Source organism: Neofelis nebulosa, chromosome 5 (genome assembly GCF_028018385.1).
Source record: "Neofelis nebulosa isolate mNeoNeb1 chromosome 5, mNeoNeb1.pri, whole genome shotgun sequence".
NCBI classification, from domain to species: Eukaryota; Metazoa; Chordata; class Mammalia; order Carnivora; family Felidae; genus Neofelis; species Neofelis nebulosa.
The window spans coordinates 72,982,145-73,006,327 of NC_080786.1; the positions used below are offsets into that span (position 1 = coordinate 72,982,145).

General features: G+C 38.5%; 1 protein-coding gene across 5 annotated transcripts in view; it reads left to right on the forward strand.

The window, feature by feature from the left end:
- The first annotated feature begins 476 nt into the window (after positions 1–476).
- FXR1 (FMR1 autosomal homolog 1) overlaps positions 477–24,183 on the forward strand; it is a 67,415-nt gene continuing 43,708 nt past the window's right edge. For 2 of the 5 annotated variants that reach the window (XM_058730593.1, XM_058730598.1), the window contains exons 1-3: positions 481–624; positions 20,838–20,890; positions 22,503–22,596. In XM_058730593.1, the coding sequence (XP_058586576.1) occupies positions 574–624; positions 20,838–20,890; positions 22,503–22,596 (198 nt within the window). In that variant the 5' untranslated portion in view covers positions 481–573. Of the gene's footprint in view, positions 625–20,837; positions 20,891–22,502; positions 22,597–24,183 lie in introns of all 5 variants that reach the window. The other 3 variants (XM_058730592.1, XM_058730594.1, XM_058730596.1) reach the window with 3 other exon arrangements.

Genomic DNA, 24,183 nt, shown 5'->3' on the forward strand with positions numbered 1-24,183 from the left:
TAAATAAAAACGAGTGAGGTGAAAGAATTCGGAGAACATAGGTACATTTTTATGCTCCCTGCTCAGCCCAAAAGTTGTGCCAGTGGACAATTGGAGCCCCCAAAGTTGCCCTTCCGTAGGTGAGGAAGCTACTCCAGGGCTACCAGCACTTGCAAGAAGTTTAGGGCAGAATGCCCGAGCCCCAAGGAAAGCAGATGCGTGGGGCAGGCGGCGTCAGGGAAGCTCACGCCTGGGCAGCTGGAGGCACCCACTGGCCGGAGCGGGCAAGCCGCGGGCACTGGAGGGCGGGGATGTAGGGGCGGGTCAGCAAAGGTCGGGCGATTGTGTCGGGAGGCGAACGGGGGCGTGGGCGGCGGCGGGCGGAGCCCAGGACGAGTGATGTAAGAAAGCGAGGGATCTCACTGGGAGAGTCGGGGTCGTTGCTGTGAGACCCCAGGGGTGTGGGGCGGGGGATCCCAGTCCCCGCCGTGTTTTCCCCGCCCCTCCCCCCGCCTCCTTTATGCCCCTCCCCCCTCCTCCCCTCTGGTTGGAAAGTTTCTAGAATCTCTTCCCAGCGGCCTTTGCGGTTCCAACATGGCGGAGCTGACGGTGGAGGTTCGTGGCTCCAACGGGGCTTTCTACAAGGTACCGACCCTTTTGCCGCTTTGTCGGGTGTTGTGGGGGTTAAGTCAGGTTTGGGAGAATGCTGGTGGTCCTGGAGAGTGAGCTTTGGGGTCGCAAAGGACGGCCAGGCCGAAGCCCGAGGCTCCTGGTTTCCTCGCTTCTCCCCCCTCCACCCGCGGTTTAACGGTCTCGGGGGCCCGGGCTCCGTTATGTTTTGAAACAACACGTCGGACACCTCTTGTGTTTTTCTACTTATGGACCTTTTTCTTGGATGCTAGTGCAGTCCTTGGCTGGCCAGTGAAGAGAAGCCCAGTCGCTGCTCGGCGGCGGGGAGCTTCCCGGGAGTAGGCCTGAGCGCCGGGAGGTTGGGGAGTCGTGAAAGGAGGTGGTGGGATTGTGTGGTCACAGCAGCTCCCCCGCCCCTCGGACTGAGCCGAGCGGGAGCGCGTCGGCCCGCTGCTCCGACCCCTCCCCACCCCTTTGGGGGGGGGGTGCGTCGCGGAATCTTAAGAATTCACCTTTGTTTTAGGGTTTTGGGCTAATAAACTTCAGTGTCTGATTGGGAAGCGGGTACCGAATTGAGGGTTAGGATCGAAGGGAAAACAGGAAAACCTTTTAATGTGGCGGGTTGAAATATTTTTGCGGCCTGGGAATTTGGGCGGCGCCTTAGCCCCTCTATTACGGAAGAAAAGGTTAGAGTTATAGGCTTTAAAGCAAGATTTAAAAAATGAAATCGATAAGGGAGACGGGTGGGGAGGTGACTAGTTTCTTTATATTGCCCAGTGTTGGAAAGAAGTGTTGATTTTTTTTCCTTCCCCACGAGGTTTTTTGTTTGTTTGCACCGGGAGATGCATTACGGGATCGGGCTGGAAAACAGAAGAGGAATTCGAGAGTAGAGGAATTTAGTGGGGGCTTCCAGTGCAGGGGTCACATAACTGAAAATGAAATCCTTACAATTTAGTTCTGCCAATATAAAGGTCCCTTGTCCCGATTCTTTCTCCAAAAGTATACCACCACAGTGTTTCGAGATCAATACAAAATCTCCCCAGCTGTTGTCTGTCAGTCAAGCTCACTAAGCCAGGATCTCAAATGTTTGAGAGTCCTGGCTATTTTTATGAAGGGCCTTCTCCTAAAACAGGAGTATTGTGCGTACGCAGAATGCATTCTCCCAGGGTTTCATTTCGGCGTACCTTTCAACCCACAGGATTTTGTTTTACTTGATGGTCGTAATTTCCTATTTCAGCGTTGTTTTCCTTTTGTAGTTTACTGATAAGCTGTGTGGATTTGGTTTAACTGTCACGTGGTAGTAGCATGGTGGGGAATCGCAGTTGGCGTCTAAAGGATCTCCCTAAGCTTTTTACAAGTTTAAGTCGCCTTAGGTGGTCAACATGAAGTGAAAACTGACTGCCTGGTGGAAAGGAGTCTTTTTGCTTGACTAGATGTATTAGCAATTAAGATTTAAAACTTGGTGTCAGACAAGACCCAAGTGAAATTTGAGTAGATATTTCATTGACTTCTGTTATTGAAATCTAGTGGTTGCCTTCTCAGACCCTAGATACAATACAGTTGTGGCACAGTGCACAAAGAATGGGCTTGCCATACTTCTGTTAAGGGTAGGTAAGGTTCATCGTTTTTTGCCCCCCCCCCCCCCCCCCCCGGAAAAGTTTCAGATTCCTACTCTTTGGTGATACAATTGTGTAATGGAGGTATACTTTTCTTTCCTCTTGGCAAATTGAAAATAAAAAAAGATTTTTTGTCTTAAATCATGTCGCAGCATGTAGATGGTAGAACATTTCTTGTTTAGCCAAAGTACTGTGTTGGTTGCTAAATAAGCTGTTTTTCATTTCTTATTTTTATTTTGTAAGATTCATTATGTAAGGTCATCAGTTTACTAAAACTTTAAAGATTGTTTTTTACAGTCTTGGGTTTTTCATAGTTTTTTAAAAATTAAATTCACAATATTCCCATTTTGGAACTCTAAAGTATTGTGGATTCTTACTCATACTCAACAAATCTACTTGATTCTACTTAGATTTTGAGTCCATTACTTATTTTTACTTCATAAATAAAGGTGGTTCTTTTGCAGAGGTTGGGAAAGATCCTAGCCACATTGTACCAAAATAATTGCACTTGAACATACAGAATTTTATGTCCTGTCATAATCCACTTGTACTTTGTGGAAACTGAGATCTTTAGAACTCTGAAAAGAGTGGAAATGGTGAAGTGGAAGGAGCCCTGGATTTGAAGTTAAATAAATGGGAATTCTAGGTCTCTACTTCAGTTTACCATTATCTGCCAGTGGACTCTTGAATAAATCTCGAGTCCGTTTTCTTTTGTGTAAAATGAAGGGTCTGAAGTAGTTCAGATTACCAATTTTTTTAATCCACAGAATTGCCTACTTGGGGAAAAATTGATTTATGGCACAAGCAATAGTATTTTTAAGTATATGAGTTTTTAGGTTAATTTGCATGTGGTAAAATTCACCTATTCTGGTACACAATTACATGAGCTTTGGTAAAATGTTGTGTAACCACCATCAGCATTGAAGAGAAAGAAGAGTTCCACTGTGCCCCCCAGTCTTCCTTATGCCTCTTTGTAATCATCCTGTCTTCTCACCCTCAGATCCAAGGGGGTTTTCCTGTCTTCATAGTTTTGCCTTTTCCAGAATGTCCTATAAATAGATTCATACACTATGCTGATTAGTATTTTGAGTCTGGTTTCTTATATTTAGCATAGCAGCAGTTTAATTTTAAGTAAAATTTCTTAATTTAAACAATAATAGTGGTCAGTGAGGGCATTTTCAAAACAAAAGTTGCCTTGGGATAACAACTGTTAACATTTTAGTTTATTGTTTCATAGTGTTGTTTTTTTTCTTTTTCAGTGTGCAGGTGATTCTGATTTTCCTTTTTTTCCCTTCCCCCCATATACACACACAGCTGTGAATGTTGTAAATCTCAGTAGAAGAATTTCAGAGTCCTGGGTTTAGTAGCCAGTGTCACCATTCCTTGAGGCAGTGTTCTGTAGACCTTTATTACAAATTTTCTGGTGGAACTGAAACTGCATTTTACAAGTTAATTGGAATCAGTGAAAAGCTGAAGATGTGACCTAAAATTAGGATCATTTTTTTCTTCGGTAAAAACCCCAAAAAACAAAACACGTAATATGTTTTGCATCTTGCCTTTTTTTTTTTTTAACGACAAGTGGATCTATAGTTGTTAAAGAGATAAAAATCTTGATACAGTAATGGGAAATATGTTAATTAAGTACCTGATAGGGGATATAATTTTATATAAAAATTAGTGTTTATAGCTTTTTCTACCTAGAGTGAGACATCTTAGGGTTTATACTACTGGCCATTTAAGGAGCTTTTCTAAAAAAATATTTAAGATAGAATTTACATTTTATGATTGTTAGCGTATTTATAGAGTTGTGTAAACCTTATCACAACCTTACTTTAGAACATTTCTATTACCATCCAAAAAAAACCCCTTATGCCCATTTGGAGTCATTAAAATGCTTTTTAACTGATTTATTATATAAATGGGCTTTGTAATTGCATTGCAACTTGCATAGCCATGGGCAGAATATCATTTAAATGGAAGTTGCAAGTAACCCCTCAATTCCTAGCTGATGTAAAGGAAAGTTTCCATGGTGTTCCAAGCAAATATGTAATCTCTAAGATGGCTGAATGAAATTTCAGGCCTTCTTTGTAAAAGAATTACTTTCAGAGCTCTACGATTTCTGCTTTTACTAATTAACTCCAAATTTCATTTTGTTTTTTAATTTTAAGTTTATTTATTTTGAGAGCGGTGGGGAGGGGCAGAAGAGAGGGAGAGAGAATCCCAAGCAGGCTCCTCACTGTCAGCACTGAGCCTGATGCAGGGCCCAAACTCCTGAACCTCGAGATATATGACCTGAGCTAAAACCAAGAGTCAGTCGCTCAACGGTCTGAGCCACCCAGGGATTCCTTGACTACAAATTTCAAAGCAATGCAGTGTTTCCAAAATTTCCCATTACTTTACCTTAATATTAAAATGAAGTTTGAGAGAGTAAATTAGGCAATAGGTTTATTAACATTAATAAATGTTGTAAAACCTATAGAACTTTAGTAAAGGAGTTTTCTGGGAGTGTACTGATCTTTCAAAGTTAGTTTAGCATATTGATTTCTTTGTGCAGATTAATAATTTGGGAAAAGATGGTGGCTACTTTTTTTTTTCTTTTTTTCTTTTTTTCTTTTTTTTTTTGAAGTTCATTTATATTTGAGGGAGAGGGGGAGAGAGCGCATCCCAAGCAAGCTCTGTGCTGACAGCACAGAGCCCAGTTTGGGGCTCAATCTCACAAACTGAGATCATGACTTGAGTTGAAATCAATCAAGAGTCACATGCTAACCCACTGAGCCACTCAGGCTTCCTGGTGGCTGATTAATATTAAGGAAACTGTTAAATTAAAACCCTACATTTCCAGATATTTTAAAGATTTTTAGTTGTACCTTTTTTTATTATTAAATTTAATACATGTACAAATGGGGTATCTACACAGATGTGGAAATTCCAAAGATTGTCCTAGTTGTTTTAAATGTTTTAAAATGTCTTTTTAGGGGCGCCTGGGTGACTCAGTCGGTTTAAGCGTCCGACTTCGGCTCAGGTCATGATCTTATGGTCTGTGGGTTCGAGCCCCGCATCGGGCTCTGTGCTGACAGCTCAGAGCCTGGAGCCTGTTTCAGATTCTGTGTCTCCCTCTCTCTCTGACCCTCCCCCGTTCATGCTCTGTCTCTCCCTGTCTCATAAATAAACGTTAAAAAAAAATGTCTTTTTATTAAAATGTAAAAGAACTAAGATTTAACTGGAAAGGCCACTTAATTTTTAAAAATTAAACTTAAATGCTGTCTGTAAAGTTTTGATAAAAGCAGTATGTAGGGGTGCCTTGGTGGCTCAGCTGGTTAAGTGGCTGACTCTTGATTTCAGCTCAGGTCATGATCTGATCTCCCTGTTGTGAGTTTGAGCCCTGAGTGGAGCTCTGCTTGGACAGCGCAGAGTCGGCTTGGGATTCTTTCCCTTTCTTTCTCTTCCTGTGTGTCTCTCCCTCCCTCCCTCCCTCTCTCTCTCTCTCAAAAATAAACATAAAAAAAGTAGCATGTAAGTATAAAAAACCTGAAAACAGAAAAGCAAAAAATGAAAAAATTTTATCTACCTAGACATAAATCATCAAGGCCTTGGCTTTATGTATTAAGAGAAAACATATTCTTTTCCATGTTTTCATGCACCTGTACATTTTCTGTAACATCAGATTCTTGTGTGGGTTATTTTAAATAATAGTTTACTATAAGTGCCTGTTATTTGCTGGATAGTCTATGAAGCTTATATGTATTTTCTGATTTTTTTTTTTTTGTCTCAAAGGCTCCATGAGGCATGTGTTTTTATTCCCATTTTATATATTAGGAAACTGACAATAACCCATAACTTTGTCTGAGACTACACTGTAGCCGAAAAGAGATTTAAATCTAGGGCTTCTCACTTCCAGTGCCTAGTTTAGTGTGACATTAGAGGATCTTCAAAGGAAATCTCAGGGTAGTGAGCTTATAATGTATTTTAATTAGACAAGGCAGACACTTGATAATTCGAGAAGTGAGGTTTTACCACAGTGTTAAGCATGTAGCAAACTAGTTTTTTAAAATTTTTATGTTTATTATTTTAGAGTGTGTATGCATGGGTGGGGGGGAGGGGGCAGAAAGGGAGAGAGAACATCCCAAGCAGGCTCCATGCTCAGCTTGGAGCCCCACGTGGAGTTTGATCCCACGACCCCAGGACATAAGATCTGAGCCCAAATCAAGAGTCAGATATTCAACCAACTGAGCCACCCATGTGGCTCATTTTAAAAAAATTGTACTATTTTTTTATAAGCAATCTTTACACCTATTGTTGGGCTCAAACTCCTGACCCTGAGATCACCATGCTCTTCTGGTGGAGCCAGCCAGGTGTCCCAAACTAGCTTTTTTTTTTTTTTTTTTTTTTTTAAGTTTATCTTGAGATCTCAGAGAGTATGCTAGCCCACGAGTGAGGGAGGGGCAGGGGGGTTGAGAGAATCCCAAGTTTGTGAGCTTGAACTCACAAACCTTGAGATAGTGACCTGGGCTGAAGTCAGAGACCACCCAGGTGTGGCCCCCCCTCCCCCCCCCCATTTTTTAAATGTATGTTTATTTTGAGAGAACTCCAGTGGGGGAAGGGGGGGGGTAGAAAGAACCTCAAGCAGCCTCCACACTGCCAGTGCAGAGCTCAGTGTGGGGCTAGATCTCTTCAACCGTGAGCTCATGACCTGAGCCTAAATCAAGAGTTGGATGCTTAACCTACTGAGCCACCCAGGAGCTGCCCTCTTTTTTTAAAATAGTGAGAAGAGCAATATTTGTTCCATGAGTGACTCCACTTCTTGTACTAGGTGGTTGTAAGACCTTTTTTCTTTCTTTCATCTGCAGTATTAGGCAGTTAGATTTAACAGTTTATCAAGTGGTCTCTGCTAGGTTCATTTAGGTCTCATTTAGCTCCTAACAAAGCTACTGTTTATTGGCACCCAGGCTATCCATCAGACTGCACAGGTACTTTTCATGAACTTATTTCATTTAGTCTTCTCAATCACAGTGAAGGGGAGATAATGTTATAAACACCTGAGGAAATGAGACCAAGTGAATCCAGGTCCATAAAATTAATAGACTGATTCATGGTTCCCACTGGTCTTTCAGACTTCACTAAAGTGTGATTTTTAAAAATACACATAATTTTATCACACATTAAAAAACCCCAAAATGTAACATTAAAAAAAAAAACCCCAGAATTTACTATGGATGTTAATTTCTACAAGTTTGCTGTTCTACAGTACACAAGTTAATAAATTAGAAACATTCACCATCAGGAGCTTTAAAAATTTAACTGTAGTAGCCCTTCAAAAAGCTACAACCTGCATTTTAAAAAGTATTTTCTCTACAAAGAATGTTATCAGCTCTATAACAATCTGTACAGCTTTTATTGAGCTGCACTTGAGTTCACATTCTTAGAACAGTCGGCTGAGTACACACCCACTCTACACACATCGTTACAGGATAGCCAGTTATTCTTTTTTTTCCCTCTTCATCTTCATTTTCTTCCTCTTCATCTTCTTTGAGCCTGTTGGCCTGCCAGGGCCTTTCTTTTCTGCCTCAAAGTGTGATTTTTTTTAAAAGTACAAATATATAGCTTAAGAAACTATTATTAATTAGATACAGTTACTAACAAGCTATTAATACATATTAATACAGTTGGAGTCCAGAACTAATTGAGAGGATTCCTGGAGAAATGATTTGATCTGTGCCTTCACATTACAAAAATTTCTTTCCAATATGATAGCCATAAGCCACAGGGCTGAAGTATGTTAGTGCGAATTGAGATGTGCTTTAATTGTAAAATCTATATTGAATTTCAAAGAGTTAGTATGAAAAAAAGAAGGTAGGACATCATAATTTTAGAATCTTGATTACATGTTAAAATAGTATTTTGGATATATTGGGGTAAATTTGAAGTTAATTTTGCCTGTTTTTTTTTTTTTTTAAACTTTAGTATGGTTACTAGAATCTTTAGATATTTGCCTCAGATTATAATTTATGCTAAACAGTTATGATTTAAATATACTGTCCTCTCCTGGCTTTACATTATTCCTTGTATGAAGTATCTTGGGAAATATTTGAAATGCTTCCTATATGCATATAAAGTTGACCTTTTAACAACATGGGTTTGAACTATGTGTGTCCTCTTACATATGTAAATATTTTTGTTGTGATTTTCTTAACATTTTTCTCTAGCTTTACTGTAACAAGAGTATATATAACATATAAAACGTGTTAATAGACTAATTGGTAAAGCTTCTGGTCAATAGTAGTCTATTAGTATTAAGTTTGGGGGAATCATAATACACATGGTGGGTACCCCTATCTCTTGGTGGTTCAAGGGCCAACTGCATGAAACTTACTATTCACATTTTCTTATTCACATTCAAATTTTCTTATGACGTGGCACCTCTGGGTAATCTGGCCACATAGTGTTGAATATTAAAAGGCTTCAGAACATTCTTTGGTGGATGTTTAGCCAATAATAAGAGATTTTTGATAGCCCTGTTAAATTTCCTAGTACCAAGTCTTAAATACCTTGAGCAAAACAAAATGAAGCCACACAAAGGGTTGCTTTGTTGTTCTGAATGTGTATATTTAAATGTACAATTCTTAGGGGTCTGAATGTGTATATTTAAATGTATAATTCTTTGGGGCGCCTGGGTGGCTCAGTAGGTTAAGCCTCCAACTTCAGCTCAGGTCATGAACTCATGGTTCGTGGGTTCAAGCCCCACCTCTGGCTCTGTGCTGATAGCTCAGAACCTGGAGCCTGCTTCAGATTCTTTGTCTCCCTCCTTCTCTGTCCCTCCCCTGCTCGCACTCTCTCTGTCTCAAAAATAAATAAACATTAAAAAAAAATTAAAAAAACGTAGAATTATTTTATTTGTGCTTATATTAAAAGATGCTGAAAGCTGTGGCAAAATTTGGCCAACATTAAATCTCAGTTAATTATCAGTTGTTTTAACTTGTCTCCTTTACTCTAAGCCCCAGCATTTTTTGCTTAGCCTTTTTGGGAGAATGAGTAGCAGTCTCCCTCAGTAATAACTTATGAAGTTTGTAGTTATTGTTGGCAGAAGCACATGCATTCCTTGTGATCTCTTCAGGGTCAAGAATTTCTCTCAGGCTTCTGTATCTCCACCTTTCTTAACACTAGCTAATTAATAATAGTAAAACTTTTCTTTCTTTCTTTCCTGTTTTGTAACCTTTTGCTTTTATAGTTTTTCAGGTGGTAGGATATTTTCAAGTCTTAAATTTTCCAGTGACTTGAGAATGTGTATTTAGTACATAGTAGACCTTCCTTATGTGTTTGTTGAATGAACAAGTGATTCAGTCATTCTTGGCTTCAAGACATTCTTTGATTTGTTTTTAAACTTAGGCAATATAATAGCATATACACAAAATTGACTTCATCATTTCTGATTTTGATTCATTCAATTTAAAATTTTTTGGGGGGGAGGCATCTGGTTAGCTTTGAAGAGCATGCAATTCTTGATATCAGGGTCTTGAGTTAAAGCCCCATGTTGGGTGTAGGGATTACTTGAATATTAAACTTTTTTTTTTTTTTTTTTAACGTTTATTTTTGAGACAGACCGAGCATGAACGGGGGAGGGGCAGAGAGAGAGGGAGACAGAATCGGAAGCAGGCTCCAGGCTCTGAGCCATCAGCCCAGAGCCTCAAGCGGGGCTCGAACTCACGGACTGCGAGATCGTGACTCGGGCCGAAGTCGGACGCTCAACCGACTGAGCCACCCAAGCGCTCTGAATATTAAACTTTTTTAAGGCTTACATATTGATCCTTGTTGAGTTCTGATGTTATCACTGAATTTTATGGATGCATAGAACTATAGGGAACTTCAACTCTTTGCAACTGGAAAGGTCACAATAGTTTTGGGTGGCCATGTGGAACCAGTAAGTGATTCCATTTTCTTTTCTTTTTTTATTTTTTTTTTCATTTATTTATTTTTTGAGAGACCTAGAGAGACAGAGCCCAAGTTGGGGAGGGGCAGAGAGAGGAGACACATAATCCGATGCAGGCTGCAGGCTCTGAGCTGTCAGCACAGAGCCCGGTGCTGGACTCGAACTCACAAATCATGAGATTGTGACTGGAGCCGAAGTCGGATGCTTAACTGAGCCACCCAGGTGCCTCAAGTAATTCCATTTTCAAGGAGAACTGTTGGGTATTATAAATTTGTGAAATTAACAATCCAAGAACATTGTGGTATGTAAGCATTAGTAGGTATTTATACATCCTTAGGAAATTCTCATATTGTCATTTTTTAAAATTTATTTTTATTTTTTTTAAGATTTATTTTATTTATTTATTTATTTTTTTAATGTTTATTTTTGAGAGAGGGAGACAGAGCATGAATAGAGGACGGGCAGATAGAGAGGGAGATACAGAATCCAAAGCAGGTTCCAGGCTCCAAGCCGCCAGCACAGAACCCAACATGGGGCTCGAACTCAGAAACCACGACATTGCAACCTGAGCCAAAGTCATTGAGCCACCCAGGTGCCTCATTGTCATTTTCTTTTTTTTTTTTTTTTTTATTCAGAACTCTTAAGTGCTCAATACTAAGGAATGCTGGAGGTTTACCTGAAATAATTTTTTCCATGGTAAAATTTACCCCATTATCCAATAATTTCATGTATAACGTATTTAGTAAATTTGCAGACTTTTATCTGTGGAACATGTGTCCATTGATTTGAAATGATGTCCATTTCTAGATTTAGTTATGTAGGTTTAAAAAAAAAACTTTTTTTTTTTAATGTTTAATTTTGAGAGAGAGAGAGAGTGAGAGCCAGGGAGGGGCAGAGAGAGAGAGGGAGACACAGAATCTGAAGCAAGCTCCAGGCTCTCAGCTGTCAGCACAGAGCCTGATGTGGGGCTTGAACCCTCGAACTGTGAGGTTATGACCTGAGCTGAAGTCGGGCACTTAACCAAATGAGTCACCCCGGCGCCCCTTCAAAAAAATACTGTTTGAAGTTAAATTTGATTGCAGTATCAGTCTTGAATGGTTGTGCCTGCTACTGGAATCAAATTACAATTCACATCTTTTAGGTGTTGTAAGCATCAAACTAGTTTGTTAATTAGAATGCAGAATTGACATCTCTAGAGATGGAAAAATTAAAAAAGTGTATAAATGTGCTGTATGGAAAAAGTGCTGGTTGACAAAGTGTTTTAAGATATATTTATACATACACATATGTATAATTATACACCCATGCATTAAGTATTCATGAACTTGCTTTAAGTTTTTTTCCTTGCTCCCATTTGCCACTTAATCTCCTCTCATTCACACTCCATTTTAGGTAGCATAACCAGAGCGTATCGTACTAGATTTTTCTCTGTACTCCTATAATGGTGCATAGATAAATATCCATACATGAATGTAGGGTTTTTTTTTTTTGTTTGTTTTTTTTTTTTTAGTATTGCTCTATGTAAGTATGATAATCTATTTTGGCTGTTTTCACTTGGAGTGTAATTTACTTTTAAATGGTCATATAATGTTCCATGGCAAGAATTATGAAATCCAGCCATTCCCCAGTTAATAGACACTCACTTTGTTCTCACATTTTTGCTACTCCACATGTTTCCATTGGATAAGTTTCGAAGAATGGGATAGGTTGGTGGAAGAGAGCTTTTTTAACTTTAATAAATGTTAACATTACTTGCCACAGGGCTTGACCCTTTGTATTTCCTCCATCAGTAAATGTAAATGCTTTTCTTTACATGGTTGCCAGAAAATTGGTTCTATAATCTTTAATTTTGGCCAGTTTCTGTTGGACCTAAAGGATTATCATATCGGAACTTTAATTTGCAGATTTCTATGTGAGAATTTTAATGTTTTGTTGGCCATTTGGATCTGCTTTTCTGTAAATTGTTCGATGTTTGCCCATATTCCTGTTGTGCCTTTCGTCACTTTTTGAGATCTCTTAGGATTCATTTATTGTTAAGAGTGTCCCCTTCTCATTTAATTCTTGTTGACTTTTTGGTATCTCTGGGTTGTAGAGAAGTTTTATGTTTTACATACTGAACTATTTTTTTCCTCGACAGAAACCAGAGTTTCTAGTCCTGGCTAAACACAGCCTGTGTCATGTTTATACATATAATTTCCTAAATTCTTTTGTGGTGTTTTCATTTATTTTATCTTAATTATAAGACTTATGTTTGAATATTCATAGGCAAATGTGCTAGTACCATGTATTAAAAAATCATCTGTTGTTTTAAAGGTTTTTTGTTTTGTTTTTGCATGTGTGGGAATTATGAGGAGGATATCCAGCATCCAGGAGAGCTGGGTCTCATTCAGGGTTGATAGAACATCCTGAGAATTGCTGCAGAAAGTCTTCTGGAGTGCTCTGGGAAGACCGTAAAGAGTCCTTGAAGGAGGATGTGTGACATGTTTTGTGGCAAAAATGCAGCCACCTAGGAGTCTTATCCTTACCTTACTGCCCTGGGGCCCTCTTGTTTTACCAATCACATAGTAAGTAGTGTATCTGCCACCCAGTCTTTAACAGCGAAAACACTGGGGGCACCTGACTGGCTGAGTTGGAAGAGCATAGGACTCTTGGTCTCAGGGTCGTGAGTTCAAGTGCCATGTTGGGTGTAGAGATTACTTAGAAATTAAAAAATCTTAAAAAAACAAACCCAAAACAGTGAAACCATTGCACTCTAGTCTTTTTAGCAAGAATGTTTTCCCCCTTCCTTAATGAGGTCTTTTTATATCTGTTACCTGAATATATAGTCCAGAAACATAAAATGTTTAAATGTGAAATATTACTTGACATAAAAGCACTGGGAGGAAGGTTTTTAGATGGTATTTTTTTAGGGAGAGGAGTAGTTTTAAGTACTTCTGGCACACCTTTGAGTGCGTGGGAATACCTTGATTTAAGAAGCTTTGATTCCTTCAGCTTACAAATTGAGACATAAAAAATTAGGGAATGATGATGACCTGTATTTGGGAACCTATTATCTAAGTCCGTTATAATCTGATAGAGTTTCTCATTTGAATTATATAGAAGCACTATTTTCTTTAATTTTTCCGAGGTTAGTGCATAGCTTGTACCATTCTAGATGCATGGGAGAGAAGTTCATCACACATGGTAATGCTTAGTGAATGGATTGTATGTATTCTCTTAATACCCTGGTTGAGAAATACTGTGTGCTATATTCAGTTGCCTTATTTTTACCCTTGTAAAATGGATCATAACGTGTAGAGTGCAGAGCAGGACAAGAGATGATTCTGATTGTTGACATGTTGGTTTGAGGTCGGAGAGTGAGCCAGCAGCAGAGATGACCTGTACAGTTGAAATTGGGGTTTAGAGTCCAAGGAATAGATTACTTTTCTGTACACAGATTTGGTAAGTTCGTGGGAGATATGTACAATTTCATTGTATCTAAAGTGGTATCAGTTCTAAGCGGCACTAAGAAATATTGCCAGTTAATCTTAGTGGATGTTGATGTTTATTGAAAGATTATTTATTAAAGTTTATTTATTTTGAGAGAGAGTGGGGGAGAGGCAGAGAATTCCAAGCAGGCTCTGCACTGTCAGTGTAGAGCCCCGTGCATGGCTTGAACTCAGGAAGCGTGAGATCATGACCTGAGCCGAAATCAAGAGTTGGACACTTAACTGAGCCACCAGGCACCCCTTTATTTATTTTTCAGTATTTTATTTTTTAAGTAATCTCTGCACTCAACGTGGAGCTCAAACTTACAACCCCGAAAGAGTTGCATGCTCAAGACTGAGTGGGCCAGGGGCTCCTGAAGGGTTTCTTAAACATTTGAATGCATAAAATGGAAGGAGTAAGCAAATTAAATTGGTTAAAGTATCTTCACATTCAGGTGATTGTGTTTCTACTTACAGTATCTTCCTCAGTGCCAAAGAGAGCATTGATGTTGCAAGCATACTTTAAAAAGAACTCTCCTGGGGGCGCCTGGGTGGCTCAGTCGGTTAAACGTCCGACTTCGGCTCAGGTCACGATCTCACGGTCCGTGAGTTCGAGCCCCGCGTCGGGCTCTGGGCTGATGGCTCAGAGCCTGGAGCCTGCTTCCGATTCTGTGTCTCCCTCTCTCTCTGCCCCTCCCCCGTTCATGCTCTGTCTCTCTCTGTCTCAAAAATAAATAAAACGTTAAAAAAAAAAATTAAAAAAAAACAACACAAAACTCTCCTGTATTAACTCCAGGGTTTTCTTGCAAGAATTTTCATCCACTCTGTAAGTTTTGGTGCTGGTGTTTTCTTGATTTTATCAGAAGGTGTCAACAGAACTACCTTCTGGTAAGAAACCTTTATCCTTGCTTTTGTTGGTTTGCTGAATGAAATGCCAAGAGGTTGCAGTCAAGTGCCACAGAAAATTGCAAGCAAACCGAGTTTGAGGGTGTTCAGTGACATTTATATCCTGGCTGCCATGTGCCTATCTGCTGTTCTCTTAAGATGCCATCAATTTTAAGATGTATCCTGATTTCAGAGAGATTAAATTAGAAGTGAAGAGCTAGGAAGGTAGACTGGGGCCAGACAATCAGTAAATAAGTAGGTAATTGATCGAGGGATAACAAGTGATCATCAAATCCATGGGGGTAGTTTTTGGGGGTAGTTTTTGGGGGTGGTGGTGGCAGAGGAAGACCTGAGGTGAATTTTTATATGCTGTCAACTTTTCCTTTCTCATATTTATGCACAGCAGTAACTTTTACTGATGTAGCTGGGGAAATGGAGAGTTAGCACAGAGGAAACAAAGGATCTAAGAAACTGAGCCCAGTGCCTTTAATATATAATTTTTTAATCCACTTAATTTTTAGAAATACAGTATTTTGTCACAGATTTGCTTATAATTAAGCCATCAGCTGTGATGTTTTAACACATTGGAAAAGGCATCCAGAAATATAGAATTAAAATTTTTTTTTTTAATTTTGGGGGAGCCCCGGGGGGGGGGGCACAGAGACAGGAGCCAGAGGATCTAAAGCAGGCTCTGTGCTAACAGGCTGACAGTAACGAACCTGATGTGGAGCCACCCAGTTGCCCCTAGAAGATGAGTTTTTAAATTCAGCATTTACAGCCTCTTATGGAGTGAATTTGGGGGCTGTGTGCATGTGGTTTCAGCTTCCCTTTTACAAAAATGAAGGATCTGGATGGGCTATAAAAGAAAAATACATTTTTTTTTTTTAGGTAAACTTTACGCCCAACGTGTGGCTTGAACTCAAGGTTCCAAGGTCCAGGTGTGCTCTACTGAGCCAGTTAGGCGCCCTGGTAGAAATTTTATCTTCAGGATTATTAGTTAACTTTTCCACAGACAGGGTCCCTGATTCATCTGTCCTGATATTGGACTATATTTATAATTTCATTCTTCCCATTCCTGAAGTAATTCATACCATGTTTTTTTCTGTTTAATCAGTAAGATTCACCCCCTACACCCTCCCATGACTACCTTCATCAAGTTGAAAACTGTTTTTCAGCTGTAGTGTTTTCTGCCTTTTAGGTAGATAATTCTGTCACCTTGTTCTTTCCACAGACAATTTAAGCTCTCACCTCAAAATTGCTAAATAGATTTTAAAGAGGATTTGTATATTATTGAAATTACAACTTTTTCTGTGATTACTCCTTCATATAGTTCATACCCATTGTTACTTTTGCTTATTAGCTTTGTTCAGCTTTTAGGTCACTTGACACTTATAAATTGGGAATTTAACTCTGCTGTGTTCCATCCTCTTCTCTTTTCATGTGATGATTGTTTACCTATTTTAGCTTTTAGGTATTGTAAGCTTGTCAAACTTTTTGTGGCTTTTGGGTTTTGTTTATTTGGTTAGAAAGGCCGTCCTTACTCTGAAGTTAAAAGTAACTTGTGGTTTGGGATCTTTATTGATTTAAAACACTTTGGGTCTTTCATCCATTAATTCTATTTTTGGTGAAAACATCTATTTCATTTTTTTTCCAATAATTATCCAGGTGTCCCAGTACCATTTAAAAACAATCCATTCCTCCCTCTATTTGTAATTTCCTAAGTGACTTGGACCTGTTTCTGGAATCTGTTTTCCTTTAAAATGTGTTTTATCTTGGTTATTGTAGCTTTAAAATAAGCTTTACTATTTGGTAGGCATAGGGGTGCCTGGCTGGCTGAGTCCACAGAACATCTGACTTTTGATCTTGGTCATGAGTTTGAGCCCCACGTTGGGTGTAGTGATTACTTAAAACTTAAAATATTTGATTGGGATAGTGTGTTATCTTTACTTCCTACTCCCACTTAAATTTCCTTTTTGAGTGTTTTCTTTCTTTTTTTTAAACAGACTTTGGTGTAATTTTATTAATATTAGCCCCTTTTCCCCCAATGGAATCATCATTCTCAGTATTTTAGTGGGGTCTCATAGAAGGGCATATTGAAAATTTTACAATATCAAGATCTCCTATCAAAGAATATGATAGGATTTAACATTTTCCTGAGTATTCTACTTATGTTCATTAGTTGAATTTCAAATTTATGTACATAGGTCCTGTACATTTATGTTGTTTTAACTGTGGAGGCATACCTAAGATTATATTTTTTCATTGCTACTGCTATTAGAATATTTTTTGTCTGTTTTATTTTCCAGCTGCTTTTTGCTTTAATGCTTGAATTGTTGAATTTAAAGAAAAAATTATTTTTGAAAAATACTTTTTTTTTTTTTTTTTTTTTTTTTTTTTTTTTTTATTTATTTTTGGACAGAGAGAGACAGAGCATGAACGGGGGAGGGGCAGAGAGAGAGGGAGACACAGAATCGGAAACAGGCTCCAGGCTCCGAGCCATCAGCCCAGAGCCTGACGCGGGGCTCGAACTCACGGACCGCGAGATCGTGACCTGGCTGAAGTCGGACGCTTAACCGACTGCGCCACCCAGGCGCCCCTTGAAAAATACTTTTGAAAATACTTTTGAAAAATCACTTCAGGCAGTTCTTCTATAGCTCTGGGATTCTTGCTGTTCATCGTGTCCCTTATCTCAATTTTATACATGGTTCATGACATTCTGAGGTTTTTACTATGTAATGTTCTATTTGTTGTTTTGTTGGGGGTAGTATTTTATTTTATTTTAAAAAATTTACTTTTATTTATTTATTTTTTTTTTAACGTTTATTTATTTTTGAGACAGCATGAACGGGGGAGGGTCAGAGAGAGAGGGAGACACAGAATCAGAAGCAGGCTCCAGGCTCTGAGCCGTCAGCACAGAGCCCGACGCGGGGCTTGAACTCACGAACTGCGAGATCACGACCTGAGCCAAAGTCGGACGCTTAACCGACTGAGCCACCCAGGCGCCCCAGGGGTAGCATTTTAAAGATACATATATGTTTTTAATTTTTTTAAGTTTTTTTTTTTTTTTTTTTTTTTTAAGTTTATTTTGAGAGTGAGAGAGTGAGCAAGCATGAACAAGGGAGGGGCAGAGAGAGAGAATCCCAGGCAGGCTCTGTGCTGACAGTGCCCTGAAATAGGCTTCGAATTCAAAAACAGATCATGACCTGAGCTGAAATCAAGAGTTGGACGGTTAACCGACTGAGCCACCCAAGTGCCCCTAAAGATATTTCATCACGTTTTAGATGTGGTATACTGCCTTGTTACTTATTAATGCTATTTTAAATTATAGTTAATAGTGTTACATATAATCATATAAAGAGACCGTTTTGTAATGATGAATCTTCCATGTTTGCATAGCTATGGGAAGAAAAGAAAGAAATCTCAAAGGTTTTGTTCTGAGAAATATGGGTTCTGGGCCAGATGAATAGTGAATAGGAAGAGAGAAACAAATCCCCAAAGGTTGGACTAGAATACAAGGTGGACAGAAGTTGTGAAGACTTAGTCATAAAGCCCCCTACTGCTTTGTGCAGAGAAATGTGACCTTTGTAATTCAGTGTCCCCTGACTCCCAAGATTTTGGCAAAGACCCAACCCTGCCATTTTGGGTCTTGAGTGTATAGGGACCTAGCATCATCATTCTGGTGACTTTGAATGTACAGAAATAATTTCAGGAGTGTGGACTGAGTCCTGAATTAAATGGACAAAGTTTCATAGAGATCTGGCCATTAGAGGTACCTTATCCTTAGAATCTAGAATTTGGGGATTAGAACATGTTTCCTAACTGTTCATCACAGCCCAAATACATTTTAAGAACCGGGTTTTAAATTCTTTTTTTTTTAACCGGTTTATTTTGAGTGAAAGAGAGCCAGTAGGGGAGGGACAGAAAGAGGGAGAGAGAGAATCCCAAGCAGGCTCCTTGCCAGACTCGGGGCTCAATCTCATAAACAGGAGATCAGTGACTTGAGCTGATCAGTGACCTGAACTGAAATCCAGAGTAGGATGTAACTGACTGAGCCACCCAGGTACCTCCTGGGTGTCCAATTCTTAATCTGCTTAATCTCATGATTGAGGGGTATTAAGTAATTAGAATAGGTGTCTAGAGTTGTATTTTCTCTTAAAGTTTGTGGAAAATGTGCATCCAAATAAAGCTGGTGTTGGTGATGGAAGTAAAGGGGATGGGGCTGGAAAGAGATGAATAAGCATTGAATTTTAGATAGGATAAAAAAAGATTTTTACTGTAACGAAGGGTAGAATTTCCCCAGTGGCTTGAAGTTCTTATTTGAACGAATTCACTGTGTAAACTATACAGAAATCTTAAGGATTACTTAGTGAAACATTCTAGACTCTGAAAGTGGTTTCTGAAGGACTAGAAAACGAATGAAAGTTGGAAATAGGACTCATTTCTGATGGCAAGATGTGTTTTATTGTCATATTCGTGAACTTGGAAATTTTCAGTTTCTGAAGTATTCCTTACAGATGTTATGGGTATTAATTTGTTGGTGATGTAACTATGAAAGTGATGACCAAAATTATTGCTGAAAGTGGATGTGTGGCTGAACCTACTAGAAATAAAGAAACTGGCTAGGCTGTCATTATAGCATGGTCAGATAATCAGAAGTGGAATGTTAGCTCTTAATATTTATTTATTTATTTACTTATTTATTAATGTTTATTTTTGAGAGAGAGAGAGAGCGTGAGCAGGGGAGGGGCAGAGAGAGAGGGAGACAGAATCTGAAGCAGGCTCCAGGCTCTGCGCTGTCATCACAGAACCCGATGTGGGGCTTGAACTCAGACTGTGAGATCGTGACCTGAGCCAAAGTCGGATGCTTAACCGACTGAGCCACCCAGGCGCCCCTAGCTCTTAATTTTTAACTTTGAGGAAGAAAGGAATAAAAAGATCTCCAGAATTGCATGGCTGGAGCTTCTATAACACTCTTAAAAGGAATGTATTCTGAATTTTAGGCCTCATATGAGGATATTTGCATTGAAATGTCCCAAAGTACACAAACAAAGCAGGTAATAGACATTTGAAGCTGGAGTGAGAATCAGGGCCAAATACAAAATGATGCAGTTAATTGAGTAGCAAACGTGAGAAGAGTGCACTGACCTTAGATTTATTAGTTACCTACATTCTGTGATTGGTGAGTCTGCATTATTAAGGAAAATGTTTTTGTATTAAGCCACATCTGTTACTCTCTCCTTTTTTAAGAATTTCTGTAGTTCCAAAAGTTTTCTGTAGTACTGATCTTGCTTTTCGGTTTTTCCACTGCCAGTTTGTTTCAGTGTTGGGTTTGCTAATTTGCTTAGAATTATGTCTGATGTAGTAAGTATTCAATGTTAGTAATTGTTGGTTTGTTTTTTAAATAACTGACATTTACTCTTCTGTTTTGTAAATTTCTAAAGTTTTGTTGTAATGTTTTCTCTTTATTGTCTTTATTCTTGTGTCAGTTTATGTCTTAAAATTCCTTTAGTGCTATTTAATGGACTTTGGGAGGAAGATGAGGTCAACAGGATATGTTCATTCCTGCTTTGTTTTAAGCAGATACTGCAAGTGTGTTCTTTATTTAGCTAGTTTTTAGTGGACATTATGGAGTTTAGTGTGATAAAAATGTTTTAGAAAATTATTTACTGAATATCTTGTGGTTCAAAGTGTGTGTGTAAGCATTTGACTAAGGCTGAGAACTTTGCAGTTCTGTGTGACAGTAATATAAAGTATCATTTAATGTCAGTTGTAATCATACAAGTGCCAAGGACTGCTTTCCCAAGGTGTACAGTCGTGGAGCAAGCACTTGAACCATTATTCTACACCTAAGTCCTTTGCTCTCTTGAATGTCCTCTGACAGTTTCTTTCAGTTGCATCAGTCAGATGACGATAGATTAAAAATACTCAACTAGAAAATGACCCCTGATTTTTATTGAGAATCTTTATATTCATCCCCAAATGGTTTTGCAACAATGTATTTACTGTAGCCCCCCCCTTTTTTTTTAAGTGAAGGAAGATGGGAAGTTAGGAAAAAATGAGATTCAATTAATGGAAGGTTAGTATTCAGAATGAAGTCATGCTTTTTACTAACAGTTGATTATAATTTAGTATTTATAATCATAATTTCACCAAGTACTATGGTGACTATTAAATGTTTTAAATTCTCATAATTCCATTCTGTGCCCCAAATGGGGCTTGAACTCATGACCCTGAGATCAAGAGTCACATGCTCTACTGACAGAGCCAGCAAGGCACCCCAGTATAACCTTTGATTGAATATTGATATGCTTTTGATAATGTTTTTGTTTTTCACAGGGATTTATCAAAGATGTTCATGAAGACTCCCTCACAGTTGTTTTTGAGAACAAGTAAGTTATTTTTTTTAAATCGATACAGACCTTGATTTTAACGATTGGTTGTGCTAAATTGGTGTTTGCTTTTGGATATTCCTGTTGCCAGTGAAAGTGATTTTGCTCTTGGGTGGGGATCTTTGGTTGTTTGATCATCTTATCAGTTCAAGTAATTCTAGTTTTGATGACTTTTCACCATTTTTCTGCCCACAATGTACTTGTCACTTTTTCATGACTTTCTTTTTTTTTTCCAAAACATAGGTGAACAGGAATCAGTATTTTTTGTAAAAATAGGTGGCACAAATGGGATTATGCAGTGCTTAATTCTTAAAATCCAAGAATGTTGAAATGATGTAGAAGGCCTTTCACATGGCTACTAGTAGTCAGAGTTGAGTATTGGGCTGCTTTTAATTTAAGCTGGATATTAATAAGGAGTAATAATCAGTTTTATAACTGTTGTAAGATCTAGGTCATGTAGTTTTAAAACTTGGTTAGGAAGAGCTATAAAGAAGCATTGTATAATTAAAGGTCAGAAAAGAAATCTTCAACTTCCACTTTTTAAAAGGTAGCTGCCCAGCAGCTGTTTTCATGTAGAAACAAATGTTGGAATGATTTCTGCCTTTAGCAGCTGCCATTTAGACTGTAATGGTGAAAAGAAAGCACTCAAAAATATTCCTTATCTCCTGATGTTTTGCACAGCATTTGCACCTGGAAGCTATAGGAATTCATGTGCTGATGTACCTCCCAGGCATATGAATGACCTATTAGAACTTAGAGTAGGAAGATCCACACAAAAAATGTGAGTTAAGCAACAGCTAAATTTTTAGTTTGAGAGAGCACACGTGCATGTGTGCAAGTCAGAGGGGCAGAGAGAGGGGGGAAAGCGAGAATCCCAAGCAGGCTCCACTCCCTCAGCCTGGGGGTTGATCTAATGAACTGTGAGATCATGACCTGAGCAGAAATCAAGACTCAGACACTTAACGGATTGAGCCACCCAGGCACCTCCTAAATTTGTTCTAATACAGTATTTGCTACAAAGATTGAAAGTAAACTTTTCCCAGGTTTTAAGATTGTTGTATGAATTCATTGCAGAAAACATAAATTCTGTGTAGGAAAATCTTTTATAATTCAGGCATGCAAAATAATTGAGTAATTTTCTGTGTTTCTGTGAACATGTACACATTATGCAGCTAATATTTTATAATCTCTGAAATTCTGTTCCTTGATAGATCATTTACTTGTAAAATTGAGAGAAGTTGATTGCACTGCCGTTTATTGGCAGCAGTGTAGATGTGACATTATTTGGAGTCTAAATTACTACTATGAACTTAGCCTATTTCATTTTTAGGATAACGTATGTATTCCCTTAGGATGAGTAATTTGGATGGTGATACATAATTACTACTAATGTTAATTTAGAAACTTCATCAACAGTCTTGCAAAGTCTGTTTTACCTCAACAAACTCATTACTTGGAAAAATAATATGAACGAAGCTTGTTTTTCCTTAGGGAAAGCTAAATGATTAACTTGAAAAATATACACCTCTAAGCATAGACTGTATAGTTTCCATATTAGGGGCTTATAGAATAATCTATTCTAAAATTGTTAATTATTTTTCTGATCCTTCAGCTGGCAGCCAGAACGCCAGGTTCCATTTAATGAAGTTAGATTACCACCACCGCCTGATATAAAAAAAGAAATTAGTGAAGGAGATGAAGTAGAGGTACGTATTTTAAGTTTTATTTTCTTGTGCTTTTTTTTGTTTTGTTTTAAATATCCTTGTAGGAAAGTCTCTTTAGCTGATAGAGAATAAATATAATTCCTCTTCTCTATTCTTTGTATTGTTAATTGGCTGTGTAATATAGTAGTGCTTGAGTTTTGGAACCAGAACAGGGATTCATTGTCTCAGCTTTACCATTTTTACCTTTGTGGCCTTGATTAATTTTTTTTTACCACTAAAATGAAAATAATTTGGGAATTAAACATGGTAGTACCTTTGTATTGGTTTGTATAAAATCTGACACAACTGTGTGGTGTTGGTTGCTGTTTTCCTTCTTTTTGCTAATTACTTGAAAATTCTCTTGTGCTTTTTTTTTTAGTGTCTTTGTAATAGGTATCCTTTAATATGGTGAACGTTGATATCGTTGATACGTAACTGTGAAATATTATATTTAGCATATTGCCTTGTTGAATATTTTAGAAATGTCCAGAAAATTTTAAAAGTACAGAAAAACACAAAGGACTAAACAGGAATTGCTGCTGAGAGAACAAAACTGCTGTTAACCATTTTTGTCATTCCCAGGCTCGCTCTCACCTATTCTTTTTTTTTTTTTTTTTTTTTTTTTTATATAACGTTTATTTATTTTTGAGACAGAGAGGGACAGAGCATGAACGGGGGAGGGTCAGAGAGAGGGAGACAAAGAATCTGAAACAGGCTCCAGGCTCTGAGCAGTCAGCACTGGGCTCGACGCGGGGCTTGAACTCACAGGCTGTGAGATCATGACCCGAGCTGAAGTCGGACGCTCAACTGACTGAGCCACCCAGGCGCCCCTTGCTCTCACCTATTCTTAAAAATAAAAGTGAGATCATATAGTATTGCTTCTTTGTATATAGCTTTTTTTTTTTTTTTTTTTTTTTTTTTTACACTTAGTAGATTTTAGATGTCTGTCTTAAGTATGTTAGTGTTGGTTAATATGCCTGATGTTATGTAAAATGAAACTTGGAAATACTTGTCAAATAGAGGTGTTATGAGTTTGTTGGAGATAGAAATTTGTGATTTTCAAGGAATTGACATAATTCCTTCAAGTGCTCTAATACGCTGAATATATTTCTCACAGGGAGTTGGTTTGATAATACTGAAAGAATTTTCAGGTTTCCTTTGTACCTAGTTTATGTAGGGCGGGGGTAGGGAAACCAGCGGTATAGGAGAACCTATACAGATGAAATAGCTGTCTAAATGTTTTTATAAGCACTTACCAGTACCTACTCTGTGCCAGACAATGGTCTGAGCACTTTGCACATGAATTCATTTAGTTATTTGCCTTTTTTTCCTGCAATTTTAAAAAAAAATTTTTTTTTAACGTTTATTTATTTTTGAGACCGAGACAGAGCATGAACGGGGGAGGGGCAGAGAGAGAGGGAGACACAGAATTGGAAGCAGGCTCCAGGCTCTGAGCCATCAGCCCAGAGCCCGACGGCGGGGCTCGAACTCACCGACCGTGAGATCGTGACCTGAGCTGAAGTCGGATGCTTAACCGACTGAGCCACCCAGGCGCCCCTTTCCTGTAATTTTTAATGGTAAATTTTGAGT